The sequence below is a fragment of the Hetaerina americana genome, unplaced genomic scaffold (genome assembly GCF_022747635.1).
Source record: "Hetaerina americana unplaced genomic scaffold, ioHetAmer1.1.p SCAF_5, whole genome shotgun sequence".
NCBI classification, from domain to species: Eukaryota; Metazoa; Arthropoda; class Insecta; order Odonata; family Calopterygidae; genus Hetaerina; species Hetaerina americana.
Genome location: NW_027287095.1, coordinates 79,638,841 through 79,655,356, shown reverse-complemented (window position 1 = coordinate 79,655,356; position 16,516 = coordinate 79,638,841). Strand labels below are relative to the sequence as shown.

The 16,516-nt window shown below is 38.5% G+C and overlaps 1 protein-coding gene across 1 annotated transcript; it reads left to right on the top strand.

Moving 5' to 3' along the window:
• The first annotated feature begins 1,253 nt into the window (after positions 1-1,253).
• LOC139694123 (ionotropic receptor 75a-like) lies at positions 1,254-15,447 on the top strand. Its single transcript, XM_071592553.1, has 8 exons — positions 1,254-1,318; positions 2,887-3,085; positions 3,211-3,326; positions 3,446-3,613; positions 5,611-5,930; positions 9,315-9,523; positions 11,425-11,696; positions 15,195-15,447. The coding sequence occupies exons 1-8, from the start codon at positions 1,254-1,256 to the stop codon at positions 15,445-15,447; spliced, it is 1,602 nt and encodes a 533-aa protein (XP_071448654.1).
• Positions 15,448-16,516: the final 1,069 nt, after the last annotated feature.

Genomic DNA, 16,516 nt, shown 5'->3' with positions numbered 1-16,516 from the left:
GTATGGAAAATATGGTATTTTTCCGCGAATTAACTAACTCATTAGAGTAATTTTGGCATTTATTCTGCCTGATTAAGTATATACTGTCTGAGTCATATATTTTAGAAAGGGACCGGAATAATATTGGCATTCTTTCCAGGTCCTAATCGATTGTGTCAGTCGTGGGAATATCCAGATGGAGTCGAAAATCACGCCAACCCTAAATTTATGAAAGACACCCGAAATTCAGGGTCAATTGTCACTACATAAGCCGTCATTCTGGAAAAATCCGTGGCAGAAAGGGTGATGCCATGGTCACGTCTTCAACCACCGAGTCGCGTCTAGACAAGAGGTTAGGACCATCAGAGTCGAGGAGTGTAGTCGCTCACAGCAGGAATTATGATGAAGAAACTCGCTTTTATTTTGCTGGTTTCAAGTTTTTTTGAAGTTGGATTGACCGGCGACGGTAGAACGCTGGATTTCCTTCAAGATTACATGCGCAATGCTCAACCATACACCCGAGTGAGTGCGGTTGTTTGCTGGGGAAAGTGTGAGTAATGATTGAAAAATTTACTTTCTTCTTGCCTATTGTAGAACGAGGCCAGTTTTAGCCTTAAAGTGAGGATTCAGTAGTAATTGGATTTTTCGTTCCTCGTCCAATTTCCTATTTTAGTTTGGTCTCCTTTCCTATTTGTGAAAGGAGACCAAACCTTTTCAGTGAGAGAGCACTCTGAAGTATAAATCCAGATTTTTGCTCACTTTCATTCACTTGCATCGCTCTCTTACGCCATGCTTTCCGTCGTTTATTTTCCTATCCAAGAGCGCTCGGCATGATCCATTTAAACGAGAAATCCTCGACTTAAAGACGTTTTCCGTGAAATATGAAATCCGATCTTGGCTCTTTAGCTCCATGCCGTCATATTCATCCGTATTAAATTGCAGTCGGAAACATGGTCGCCCGCTTGCTTCGCCAGGGAGGGTTCCTGAATACGGTAATGGAGCCTACATTTGCGACTGATAACATAAACAAACTTATAAAAGAGGAAAAAATTATTTTTATTGTGAAGTTGAACTGTCCAGGCTCGATTCCATTTCTATTCAAGGTAAATGACCAATGATTTATTACGAGACATTCTCAATATCACAGAGTTATGCGGAAGCACTGCTAATGGTTAATGTAAATATTTGTTTGTGTATAAAAGGCAGGTGAAAGAGGATTATACGCCACACCACAAAAACATTGGTTGCTGTTAATGGAGGAACCACTATCTACGATGGAAAATGACCTTATGGCAAATTTGAAAGTGTTTGTCAATGGAAGTGTGACCTTGGCTCAAAGGTGAGAGGGGTTAAACCGAGGAAATATATTTGGGGTAATACCATCTAACTGTGCTTCAGTATCACTTAATCATATTCTGTATTATCATTCCTTATCGTCACATTAAATAGGCGTTTGATGAAATGTGGGGAGGTGATGTATCTATGGGATGGGGAGGGTGAGGGCTTACATTATGATTCCACAAGGACCACTGGGTAAAATCAAAACCATTATGGAGCTCAAGAATTGCATTGTATATTTATGAAGTACTCTTTCCATGATTAGTCTACTGATACATGCTACATTTTGTGTTTACTAAGATTAACCAATTTCGGCGATAGCTGTTTAAATTAAAGTGATTTTAATCACATAATATTTATTCACATGGAGGGTCGATAGTAATATCCTTTAATTGCGATGATCTAACGACGCATACATTTAGTAAATCAGATAAATATGTATTAAATAGCTTAACAAAAGTTTCTGACGATTCTGAGAATTTTTGCTATGCACGAAATGGTGAGCTGATTGAGTTGGTGAAATTTGTGGTTGAAAAATATTTATTTAGAATTAACCCAGGGGATTGTAGCCACGGATGAACCAATTAAAATAAAATTTTATAAAAAAGTGTATATAAAATGAAAGAAAACTCAAGTAATAAGGCTTTCAAGAATGAGGATAAGTAGACAATTAACTTAAAATGAAGGAAAAATTAGAGACACGATTGAGCAGTATTTAAGAGTATCAATTGGGAGAATACATTGTGTCATCCAAAGAATCGGCCAAGAGATGGGAGTTGATGGCTAGGACTCTGAGTAAAAAAAAGCTAAAAATTAATCAAGACCCTTGAGGTACCCTCGCCTGCTAAGCCTTCTGGTTAATTTATGGAACGAAGCGCTCTTTTATTCCAGAATCTGGAACGAAACCGTGGATATCAAAAGCTCGAGTACACTATACTTGCCGATTAACGCAGATCATAAAGAAAACCATTTAATGGAAGGAAATCCAATATAACGCGATTTCTGGTGCTACCATGGATCATGTGATCGCAAGCTGAGGCAAAGGGAATACCGATAACCCTCAAAAACCAGTTCCATGATCGCACACCTAGTTTATTTTAGATAAGAGGATCAGCTTAAATGCCTTGTAGATGTGAAAGTGGAGAATCGAAAAAAAAGTTGGAGAAAGTCATGTTAAATGCATGTTGGGGGAATTGAGTAGGTTGCTAGATGAAATTGGGGGAAGCCAAAAGACGCGGATGGAGGAGATATTGAGTGGTTGTCCTGGGAAGTGACGAGAGGTAATACTAGGTAAGCGGAAGAAAGAATAAATAGAGTCTACGGACGTGCAGGATAGTAGAAAGTGCGAAGAACTGGGGACGGAAATCATGAAGGCCAAACAAGAGTTAAGTTTGGAGAACTTCCACACAATTAATAATAATTTTAAGGAACCGCTGAAAACCTACCGTCGGTATGTAGAGTAACCGAAAAATAACTTTTAAACATAACATACTGGTCCTTCGTGCTTAGTTGTTGCATTTTAACATTCCTTAAAATGGCATTAGTAATTATTACCATGATTTACTATAGGACTGATACGAACATGACGAAAGCAGGAGTAACCACATATGATATGTATGAAATATTCAAAGTTGGATACAACACACCATTGAAATGGTCTCCAATTGCCAGTTGGTCATCGAATCGCCGCATTGTAAGTCACAGAATCTATCCTGTTCACTTAGGTCGGAGGCAGTTGGATCAGCTGGAACTTCCTATTTCAATCGTGGTAAGTAATCATTGTAGTACAGTACTGAGCCAACAACATTTCTTCTAAGTACGGAATGCATGATTCTCACATTAATTCATGCTGTCCATGTGTTCTTAGTAACATCGTGTTTCATAAAATTTCAGGTAACTCATCCGGAGACATTGCAGAGGTTTGATAGTTTAGATCATAAATACGATGACACCTCGACAAAGATGAACTATCACTTATTGAAGCAAATCTTCGACGTGATGAATGCAACGTGAGTGAATAAACATGGTCTTAAGGAGGGCGATTCATCGGAGTGATTAGGTCACAAAACCAAATAAAATGTTTTGTTTTTTTTCGAATACACCCAAATTGGTTCTTCGCCGTGCCCAGTACCCGGTTTGTCACGGTCGACAGTTGGGGATACGAGGAGAACGGGACGTACGATGGAATGGTGGGTCAAGTCCTTCGCGGGGAAGTGGAGATCGGCGGGACCCCCCTTCTGATCAACCGAGAGCGAGTTGAGATTCTGGAATACTTGGGCATCACGAGTCATTCGAAGTAAGTCGATAGTTTAAAAACGTCCCTCATCCAACTATGTGTTTGTTAGTTGATATTTTGCTCATTAGTAACCTTAGATTTCGGTAATACGTTAATAATTGGGTAACGGAATAAAACGAGTACAAAGAATTGTTTTCCTTGCGCACGGTTTGGTGGTTCCCCAAACACACCACTCACGAATTAATCTACCATTTGCAAGTTTGGCAGCGCAATTTTTTTCCTCGATCACTGCCGGCCGGGTTAGTCTGGTGGGTGAGTCCCGCACGCCTGATAAACCTGATGACAAACTAAAGGTTCATTGAAATCCCAAGGGGTGCACGGACCACCAAAGACTTCCGAGAGAAAATGAATGATAAGCGATAAGGAACTCTATAGAGGGTTAGGTGTCTCACAAGTTACACACTAAGATTTAAAAACTTTATCACATTCGTCGAGAATACCTTAAATTGACAGTAGTTATTTTTCGAAATGGGTATCATTTCTTATCCTTCAACTGAGCATTTGATTTTAGAAAATGTTATTGTAAGAGGATAACTTCCCAGTCGCTAACACGGTGTCCCGCTCGTCATGTTTGGTTGCTTGTTTCAGAAAATATCCAGGTTGAAACTGATCCAAAATAAGGGTCGGGGTGTGCCTCTCTTGGCACCCCTTCGCTCTCAATGTATTTTCCGTAATATTCAACCTTCACTGAATAAAACATATTAATTACATGCCCATTGGTGGTAATTACAAAAGAGTATAATCACTTAAGTCCATGTGACGCATATGTTGATAAGTTTATAAATGGCTGTCCTTCTCGTAACTGCTTATCAGTAACCAAAATACGCAAGCATAAGCCCAACTCACAATTAGGCGAAATAAATAAAAGCACGTCTTAGTGGCCAGAGTAAGAAAAAAACAAGGTTTTACCTCAGATGTATAATTATTTATATTATTAATTGGTATTCTACCATTAAATGTAGGTTTTAGATGAGCACAGTCAAAACAATGGTACAACGATACACAGGATTGTATTTCCTTGCCTTTTCTAACAAGACATAACCTGACATACGACCCGATACTTAAACCCTTCTCCAATAATTTATAATCCATTCTGTCCAACGTGCCTATCCTATTTTAACCCCTTCCTTGCTTGCCTAGCATTGTCCCCTCCATCACAATTTCAACAGCGCATCGCCACCCAAAACACTCGATACTTTCCTGAATCCTTTGAATTTCTGACAACCATCCCCTCTCCTTCCCCACCATGTCAAGCACTTCATTGCATGTTTTCCTTTCTATCCTTTTCGTCTTTTCCATCCTTCTCCACACCCACATTTCAAAAGCCTACAATCTATATCTATCATCTTGCTTCAACGACCATATTACCTGCACCATACAAAACCACGCTCCATGTTGAAGTTTTAACGGTCCTTTTATTAATATCCTTAATCAGCGTTCTTGTCAACTCCTACTTATGAAAGCTTCTTAATTGTTAAAAACAGAATGACTTAAAAATTGCTTGAATAGGATTTATTTATGAAAATGTTTTCCATGGACCCACTACTCTGAAGAAGATCTCAGTCTTATCTCTTGAGCTAATACTATATCTTCAAAATACTGCACAAGACCCGGGAAGGTTGTTTGGTGGGAGAGTAAAAACTACTATCTTTTTATGCTTAAATATGCTCTCATAGATTAATTTTTATTTTAGCATATCAAATAAAAATTTACGCACACAGAGGATGGATGACATTCTGAATAATCTTCTGTTCTCTAAGTTAGAGAATAATTAATTTTTTGACCAAGATCTGAAATCTGTGAAATGGTTTTCTCAAATTTATGATGTGAGTTTCATTGGCTAAAACGTAAGAAAACTGACATTCAGCAGGAGAGTTAAAAAATGTCCTCAGTTCGAATAACTTGAATTCGTGATTTTCTAGTTTATGAAGGTTTATTAAACTTGATTGGCCTTTTCCCCCAACAAAGGTTTTAATGTATTTCCCTTTCGGGGGAAGGTTCCGCTTTATATTTAGGCAACCAAGATTACCCGCCGTTGGAAACATTTTCTTGCTCCCGTTTGGCACATCCGTTTGGGTCAGCAGCTTCGCCATGCTCGTGATAACTTCCATATTCCTCTATTCAACCATCAAGGCAGAGAAGATATATTACGAAAACAACTGGGACTTAGCTCAAGAACTAGCCAAAGCCGGTCACCATGATGTGATGAAGGAGAGCAAAATGAAGGGATGGATGCGGAAAATGGCGAAAGTGAAGTTTATCCAGGACTCTTGGAGTGACATCACATTTCTAACACTTGGAGCTCTTTGCCAGCAAGGTTAGTGTGAGCAAATAAGTTCCTTGTATTAAAAAGTATGGCTGTCATTTGAGGGTTGTTCAGAGGTTTACAAAGCCTGTTTGGGCAGCCAAGAACTAGTAAAATTACATCTATAAAGTCATATGGAAAATGCCCTAAGTCTATGGAGGTGGTGGAGAATTCAGAGATTATTATGCTCCGAGGCAATCAATGGTAGCTTAATTTCTGACGATATCCTCCGGAAGTAATTTAATTGAAACTTTCTCGATAACAAGTCCACTTTATAAGGTGGTACTTTATATTTTCATTTTATACAATAGTACTCCAGCGCAAAAGAGTTCGAGCTGGGATTAATATGTAAAACTGTTATTTTTCATTTTTTCCATTTACAGAAACATTCCGCAACCTCCGCCTTTTCAAAGGATTTAAAATTCGCATGGCTTATAAAAACTTAAAAGATTATGGTGTGCCAGCTATTATTATTATTATATACACACACTTAAATGTGTGCCATCGCATCGGCGTAAGTAGGTAGAGGAGGGTAACTGGGCCAATTTACGAGCCCAGGATTCCTTGAGGAGAGCTGAGAGCACACAATCTTTCAGATTATTTGGGAGGGCGTTGTTTATATCCAGACACCATGAGCAGGATTTCTCGAAACCATAGGATACGTATAACGCATTCGATAATATCATGGTACCCTTGCTCATTTTTCCAGGGAAATTCTCTCTACAAGGCAAAAAGAAGTTTCTAGCTTATTGAATTAGGCATTCATCAAAGTTAATTCATGAAGTAAAATAGGGATTAAAATTTTAGAAAGAGTATTTTTTTATATACTATTAGTTTGTGATGTATTCCAATCATCTAAATGCGTAAATTGAAAATTTGAAGCGGATTAGAATGTGAAAATGACTCTAGTGACTATGAAATGCAATTAAGAGGTTTGATGGAAAGAAACTAATCTCAGAACCAACTGAAAATATGCATATTCTCTGGATAGATATCGCAGATAATCCTAGTGAATACATGAAGCAGGATGTTTATCAATATAAAAATTTATTTTAATGACAAAATATAATATTTTCACGTTCATTTCTCGCATCTCAAGTAAAAACAATCTCTTTTTTTCCAGTATTCATCTTGTAGTTATCGTACAGCATCTTACATCAGCGTTAGATTTTCTACACGGGCGTCCTTCCTCGTCACTTTATTGTTGAATTTAATATAAAATCGTCGGTTCTTCTAAGAATTGCTAAACACCAACAAATTTAAAAAAATTGTTGTATCAGGCGTAAATTTATGGAATTTTCATAACATATTGAAATGAAATAACTTACTTCGTAATTCCACACACTTTATTTAATAAAAACCTGGGTCGTGTTTTTTTAAATAAAGGGTGAGGAATTAAAAAAGTAAATTATTTCATTTCATTTTAATATACCAACAAATTTCCCTAGATTTCTATTACTCCGTCAGCTTTGATGTCCTGGTCAATCTACATCTTCAGTCATATGGAGATATAATGAAAAAGTCTGATACGTAACAATAAATTATTTCAGACCAAACTTTGTTCAAAATACCAGATTATATAGTCACGTTCTAAATAGCATATGATTCTAGGTAGTTTTTTATCCCTTAGGGCTATTCATAGATAAATCATAATGCCATTTTTTGGGTACACGATGAGTCTTATCTTTTAATTATTCCAAATAGCATGCGCAGCGCATCACTTATCCACACAAAACTTTCATAATCCACTACAGAATCTAATTTAAATATGCATAAAATGTATGTTCAATCAGTCGCACTAAATAATAAGGTTTACAGTGAAATAATGACTCCCTCCGTCCCCTCAGTGCCACACGGCCCTGCGCTCATGTTTCACCTTAGGTGAACCCGGGCACTGCAGACTGTTCTCTCGTCTTCGGCGCGTCTTACTTTCCAGATGCTTATTGATTTTTAAGCCTATCAATTAATAAAAACGCCATAGCATGGGGCAGCCAACAAGAAAGAAAAAATAATTCGGCGTCTTCGATTAAAACTCGGAATCCGTAACTGACAGCAAGCATATACGAAGTTCAAGACATATCAAGAGAGAAGTTCATATTCACTAGCCAAGTAAACAAACTCACATCGACTGAATCAAAGGTGAGTAAGCTACTAGAAACAATGAGATCGTTTATCGCAGTCTCTATTCACATGGAACTCCTTGGCAAGATCCATCCATCTTAGCACATCTGCAACCAACAGTGACCCGTATGCAACGCAGCGTGGCCTGCCATTTAGGCACCATTTAAATATCCGAGCAGGTTGGCCTGGGCGCTAATTACGAGTTCTTGCAGCAGTAATCAGGAGAGTTGGCCAACAGTTACGGTCATTTGTGCCGTTAGAAATAGGTGGGTACTTCGGTCGGGGTAGTACATTTGGAGAATGGAGGGAGGATGGAGAGAAACCCGACGCGGCATTAGCCTCCTCTTAACGAAAGGCGCCAAGAGCTCCACAGTTTAACGTGTGGTAGGACCTACGACGTATTCCTATTGAAGCGCCATCACTTGACATCCAAGTGGAGATTCGGATGCCAATAAAATATTCTCCCACCGCCGGGATATGAACCCGAGTCCTCAGGGTGGGAAGCAAGCACACTAGCCACCGTACCAAGCCGATCCCCTAGAATATGGTTCGTCACAGGTGCTATATCTCACCTAACATTCACGGATATGAATTCTGCCACTCGCAAGAATGCTATGTCTCATAGTGAACCGAATTGAAATACGTGGTCATCTAATCATATATGTACATGACCGTATTATCTGTGAAAGGGCAACCAAACTAAGCAATGAGGATATGCTGCTATAAAGAATATTTATGATTCTTTAAAACGTTAAAAATATGAAATCGGCTAGAAAAGACGTGCAGGAATAGTGTCCTGTTTATAGTACATACGAAAACACTGGTTAATCAATTAACTACAATTTCGATTACATGGTTTCTGTAATTGACGTTAAATTTTCATATCAGTTGAAATTTGTCACCAGATGCCTTCATTAGAATGTAATCGGGGTCTTCGAATCAATCCAAATCTAATTGAAATATCATTATTATTCCTGTACTACCACTAAATATAAAGTCTAAAAGTTCTCTTTGGAAGTTTCAAATATTTTAATTCAAAGAATTCGACATGGAACTCCCTAAAAAATAGCATCTCTCATTGGCGAGGTCACCAGTATGTTTGCCGACACATGAAATTAAGGCACATTATAATATTACAGTTGATCCTCCCTTGGCCACAACAACTCCGCGTTTGTAATCCACAAAATACGTCAAAGTATTAAAATTGCATTATTCATATGTATAGCTGAAATGGAAAGACACCAATAATAAGAAATTGTACCTTTTCATTTTCAGGTTTCCCATCGGAAGCACGGGGTACAGCTGGGCGAGTAGTGACCATTTTCCTATTTATGACGATTATTGTCCTGTACACTTCCTATGCAGCAAGCATAGTTGTGCTGTTGCAATTGCCCGGGGCAACCATCAAAACCCTGAAAGACCTATACGAAAGCCCAATAAAGTTAGGGCTGGATGAGATAATTGCTCAACGACACATCTTCCAAGTAAGCCTCATAATTCAACATTCAAATAAACCCTTCAGTAGTAGTAGTAGTTTTGAGGGGAGGCGACCGACAGCTAAGGTCATTTGCGCCATAGGGGAAGGACAGGAAAGGATGAAGGGTGGAGGGAAACCCGGCGTCGGCATTAGCCTACTCTTTACGAAAGGCGCCAAGGGGTCCGCGGCTTAACGTCCCATCCGACGGACGGCGTACTCACCCAAAGTGCCCTCCACAAAGCACCTCAAGTAGGGATCGAGATACCTCTGAAAAATATTCAACACCGCCGGGATTTGAACCCGCGCCCTCAGGGTGGGAAGCCAGTACGTTAGCCCCCGCACCATCTCGATCCCCTAAACCCTTCAGATTTAAATCAAAGGAGCACATACATTGACATAATAAAATATGATAGAGTGCAAGAGACGAATAACTTCCTTTTCATAAAGTTTCCCCAAAATTGTGGGAGTTTATCATGGTGGATAAAAATATTCAATGGTATCTTTAACTCAATACAATGCCACGAGGTCTATTTAATAGGTTTTTGCCCGTGTGACGGAAATGCTTCCTTCATTACCAAATAGAGATTATTTAGATAAGTTCAAATAATATTCCACTAGAAAGTTATCTGCAACATCTGAATACGGATTTTACGGAAGAAAAGAGTTTTATTTTGCTTAAAAATCACCCAAAACAATTCTTATTTCATTGGAGGCAAGCGGTGGTTGTCCGCAGGGTCAAAAAACTTGAGGTGAGCCGAGACTTGTGAATAAGCTCCAAAATTAATAAAAATAACCCTATGGTCTGGCTGACGATATTTATGGAAATATTCATATAATGATTGCTATACGTGGTATACAACGCGAAGTCGGGAACCCACAACTCTGACAATTGTTTTAATGTACCCGTAATTCTCTCTTTATTTTCCCCAAACCAACTCATTAAAAACAATACAACCACCATGATGAGATTTTAACCTTCCCCTCTCAAATCTCAAACAATCTCTCGTATCCTATTAAAACGTCTTACAGTGATAATGTCTGGGCTTAATGTAAATTTAAAATAGTCCTCTTCACTCTCTCTTTTCTTCAATGTAATACACCGCATGTATCATACCCCTACACGTACGCATAAACAACCACTGTTTCTCATTTTAGGACTCAACTTACAAGTGCGAGTACCCGCCAACACACCTATCAAAGTTGGTACCTTAGAGATGGAAACTAGGGAACCATTCATTCATCCCTCATTTATATCAATTTCTCACCACCTGGCTCTTCATTATCACCTAACTTGCATATTTATTCTTTACTTCAGCAACAATATTAGTCTCCATTTTTCTTTTCATCTCACATCCCTCCACCCGTCTGAGATTCCCGAAGCTTCCTGGAATAGACCCGGCTGTGGGGAATAACCCGAGTTCTTTGTCCTCATCTTTTTTCTCATTCCACACCTCATGCCTCCCAACGCACGCCACCTTCATTTTCTTGTCGATATAAACAACGGTGGAGTACCGAAAATTGGCCTGCGAGTTAGCTTTTTTTGTGAGCGTACCAGTGTATAATTCATATGTACGCAAGACGTTTCATGCAACTACGAATCAACTTTCTTATATATATATATAAATAAACCATTCACTAGAATTGAGTAAATTGCTAGATCAATTCATGGCATGAATAAGCGGACTTTGAGGTGTTTTATCCAACAAAATTCTAACAACAAAATATATGTACTATGTGGCTCCATCATATATAGGAGCATAAAATTTTGTTGTTGCTGATAATTCTTATATATATATATATATATATATATATATATATATATATATATATATATATATATATATATATATATATATCTTTGGATTTTGTATTTGTACTTTTATAATACTGGAATTTAACCATTACCAGGAAATGACTGAGCCCCTGAAGATGAAGGTGTACCAAAAAATCGCTCCCCCTGGACGCCCACCTGCTTTCTACCCCATGGAAGAAGGAATAGAAAGAATGAGAAAAGGCTTTTTTGCTTTCCATGTGGAACTTGGCTCTGGATATGAAGTAATCAGGGAAACTTTCACAGAGGACGAAACGTGCACTTTGAAGGAAATTAACATAATGCCAAAAACAACGGTATGGCTAGTAATGAAAAAGAACTCTCCTTTTGAAAAGGTCTTCATATATGCGTAAGTACTGCGAGAAGCTTTAAGTGTTTAACAAGTGGTAAGGGACCATATGAAAATTAATTAACTTTTGCTCACGAAACATTTCATAAAAAATATATCTATAAAATACATGTCCTTAGACTTTAAAATATGCATGTGTGTGTGTGTATATATACAGGTATATATATATACATATACATATATATATATATACATATAACGATTGTACGGAAAAACTCATACGAGCGGCACAATAATTGGCTGACACAACATAACACAAATAGAAAAGAATAGACACATATAAAAGAACACTTACACGGTAAATTGTTCGAGCTTTCGGCCCTCTCAGGGGCCTTCTTCAAGAGAGACTGAAAATATGCTATGGAACAGGAGAGGGGAAAGAGTTATGGGCGTGGAGGGGAGGTGTGGAGGGGAGGTGTGGAGGGAATGCTGGGAGGGAAATTAAATATGGCGGTTAAGGGTGGGAATTTTAAAGGAACGGAAGGATAGTATGTAGGCGGATTCACGAGTTCTCACCTCTATGTTGGTAGCTGAATCAGGTAGGGATTCTAGGATGCTGAGGGAAAAACACTGGTCGAATGAAAGGTTGTGGGAATTGGCGTGTGAAGGGATAGGAAGAGAAGAGAGTGAGGCAGAATTACAGGAGTATCGGTGATTATTCATTCGGATGGATAAGGGGGTAATGCATTCACCTATGTAGAAGGAAGTGCAATGCTTGCATGATAAAAGATAAATAATATTTTTTGAGAGGCAATTAGCGTGGGAACGAGGTGGGGGGGCTATGAGGGGATGTAGGGAGAGGGGAGTAGGCATAATAAGAGGACAGGTTTTACATCGGGGGCGGTTGCAAGTTGGGGAAATATTGGGAAATTTGTCACGGGGGGGCGCCAAAGGGTTGGTGGATCTCAGAAGGTTTTTGAGATTGGCGGGTCGTCTGTATGCGATAGATGGGCATTGGGGTAGTAAGGATGAGGTCGCGTCATTGTCATGTAGAATTGGGAACAGTTCTTTAAGGAGGGTTTTCAGTCTGTGTGATCCGGGGTAATAGGTGGTGCAAAGGTTGAGTCCTGCGTCAGATGTGGGCTTGTTATTGTGTGGTGTGTGTGGTCGGGTGGAACGGTGGATTTTATTTCGTAGCAACTTTTCTGGGTAACCGCGTTTGAGGAGTGCAAGGTGTAGATTGGCAAGGTATTTGTTGAGAGTGGCTGTGGTGTTGCAAATTCGGTGTCCGCGGATAGAGAGAGATTGCAACACCACAGCCACTCTCAACAAATACCTTGCCAATCTACACCTTGCACTCCTCAAACGCGGTTACCCAGAAAAGTTGCTACGAAATAAAATCCACCGTTCCACCCGACCACACACACCACACAATAACAAGCCCACATCTGACGCAGGACTCAACCTTTGCACCACCTATTACCCCGGATCACACAGACTGAAAACCCTCCTTAAAGAACTGTTCCCAATTCTACATGACAATGACGCGACCTCATCCTTACTACCCCAATGCCCATCTATCGCATACAGACGACCCGCCAATCTCAAAAACCTTCTGAGATCCACCAACCCTTTGGCGCCCCCCCGTGACAAATTTCCCAATATTTCCCCAACTTGCAACCGCCCCCGATGTAAAACCTGTCCTCTTATTATGCCTACTCCCCTCTCCCTACATCCCCTCATAGCCCCCCCACCTCGTTCCCACGCTAATTGCCTCTCAAAAAATATTATTTATCTTTTATCATGCAAGCATTGCACTTCCTTCTACATAGGTGAATGCATTACCCCCTTATCCATCCGAATGAATAATCACCGATACTCCTGTAATTCTGCCTCACTCTCTTCTCTTCCTATCCCTTCACACGCCAATTCCCACAACCTTTCATTCGACCAGTGTTTTTCCCTCAGCATCCTAGAATCCCTACCTGATTCAGCTACCAACATAGAGGTGAGAACTCGTGAATCCGCCTACATACTATCCTTCCGTTCCTTTAAAATTCCCACCCTTAACCGCCATATTTAATTTCCCTCCCAGCATTCCCTCCACACCTCCCCTCCACACCTCCCCTCCACGCCCATAACTCTTTCCCCTCTCCTGTTCCATAGCATATTTTCAGTCTCTCTTGAAGAAGGCCCCTGAGAGGGCCGAAAGCTCGAACAATTTACCGTGTAAGTGTTCTTTTATATGTGTCTATTCTTTTCTATTTGTGTTATGTTGTGTCAGCCAATTATATATACATATATATATATACATATATATATATAGGATTTCGTCGACGTAACACGGAAGTGCCGAATAGTACATTACACAGTAACAAACAATATAGAAACACAAAAAAAGATCACTAACTCTTTATTTCTTGATAATTTCGACGGAATTATACTCCGTCTTCATCGGAAGATAGAGAAGTAATGACTCGTGATAGAACTGAGTCGTTACTTCTCCATCTTCCGATGAAGACTGAGTATAATTCCGTCGAAATTATCAAGAAATAACGTATGAGTGATCTTTTTTTGTTTCTTTATTGTTTGTTACTGTGTAATATATATATAAAAATTATATATATATATATATATATAAACCATAAATACAGTAATCAACTCGAAGGTCGGTTTGGTAGGTGATGGTGGAGTTCACCCAGTACTAAGCCCGACGGCGTGCGAAATTCACACATCAGGGTAGGGGGGCCAGTTCCTTTCCCTGTGCCGGTTATGGTTTCCCAGGAAGACCTGGTACCCGGAAAATCACATAGCTTGGGTGGAGCTGCAGGTGCCCAGAGTGCCTTGCCTGGGAATCGAAATCGGGACCCTTCGGTCAGCAGTCCAACATTCTAATATATATATATATATATATACACACACACACTTTAGAGTAGTATTAGTATGTTATGTACTTTACAGAGTAAATATATTAAGGTGCTGTTTATTAAAATAAAGGAGTTCCGCACCAGCAGAGCTCAGATGCCTTCAGATAGCTGCTGAAGTTGCTTAATTTAAAGTCCATAATCAAAAAGCCTAAGCATGTGAAATTTACTGATCACCACCAGTAGTTAACATTAATTCAATATTACTAGCAGAAAAGCAGATCAAAATACACTCAGGTGAAAACAAACAGAATGTAATAATTATTGGAGATTTCAAAGTTCCTCAATTGATTGGAGCACAAATAGTTTTTAAATGGGGGTATAAAGACATGTGTGAATCACCTTTGGATTCTATTGGGTCAAACTCCTAACATTTCTCTTAACCAAATCTGGACAATAATATTTTCAATTTATCTGCAAAAAATGTACCCCATATGAAGGGTGGAGAGATTGGTGGCATGCAAGTTTTTAAAGTACCTGAGAACTGGGGATTAAAAAACCCATTAGCCTTGGTTTTACTGCATGATACACAAATGTTTTCCCAAAATATAAACATGTTTAAAACATCAATCCTTGGTTGCAATTTTTAATGAAAACGTTAATCCTAACCACACATTTTAATCAACTGTTTCAGATTAAAAAAGGTGCTAGAGTTTGGCCTGTCTAACAGGGAAGAAACACGCTGGATTTCAAAGAAACCTGAGTGCAACAAAAAACATTTAAACTTTGAAGGTGTTGGGCTGGTTGACATCCGACATGCCATTCTCATGTATGGGGTTGGATTCTCCTTGTCACTGATTTTACTTCTCAGTGAAATAATAATGAACAAAAGACGAAAAAGAAAGAACGCTAAAGAGAAGGCATCAGAGAGTACAGATCGCTTTTGATTTCTAGATTATTACTTAAGAATTACCACCTAAAAACAAAGCAAGCCAAGGTTCTTCTCATTCTATGTGATAAAATGTAATGAACTTGAAGGGGAAATATATCTGTAAGAGGTGGTCTTATCCGAACAATAAATCACTTCTCTCTTATTAAATCTGCTGCTAAAATCAATCTTTAGCTCGCCCTTTCTAAGAATAACTTTATACATATGGAATGGATAGGCAATATATTGTCTACCCACTTTCTGTTGGCAAACACCTCAATGAAGTCTTCAATTCCTGTTGGGAAACAACCACTGCATTATTTTAAAATTAAAATATTTTCTGTGGCTTGGAAAACTACAGACAGGTCACCAAAACACTAGAAATACAAGCTGAATTCTGAAAAAAATGAAATAGTAATAATAGTTTTTTCTGTAGGTGACTGATTTTGGGATTAAAATTTGAGTTCTTTAAAAATATTTCAACTCAATGGCAAACTTGGGTAATAACAAATTAAAAATACACTACACATTAATTTTCCAAGTAAGTTTTAATTGCTAGTTTTTATCTAAACTATTTAATGTAACATTTTATTAGAAAAAAACTTAAAATGAAACTTAGCACCCTGAAAATTATTTCATCAGATGAGAAAAACTGCTACAATAATTCATTTTTTTCTGTATGAAATTGAAAAATGTTTTTATGAAGTTAACAGGTGCAATAATTTTGTTGAATTTACCTAAGGACAGCCTTAAATTAAATTTCATTTCAATACATTATGCAAATTCCATAAAGTTACGCCTGAGACAACAAATTTCATTTTAATGTGATTTAACTTGCAATTTTATGCAATTAAATATTATATTTAACTTAACAAAATTTTACATTTAAATTCCAAAAATTTGATCTGCGCATGAAATAGTGTGGCAATGTAATGAAAATGATTGTCTCATTCTTTAACTTGATCTACCTCCTCTTTTCCCTTCAAATCTCCTGCACTATTATCTCAACACCCCAGGAAAATGGTTGTTGCAATGGGGAATCACTCTTATTGGCCTTCCCTAAATCTTCTCCTACTACTAGGCCAATC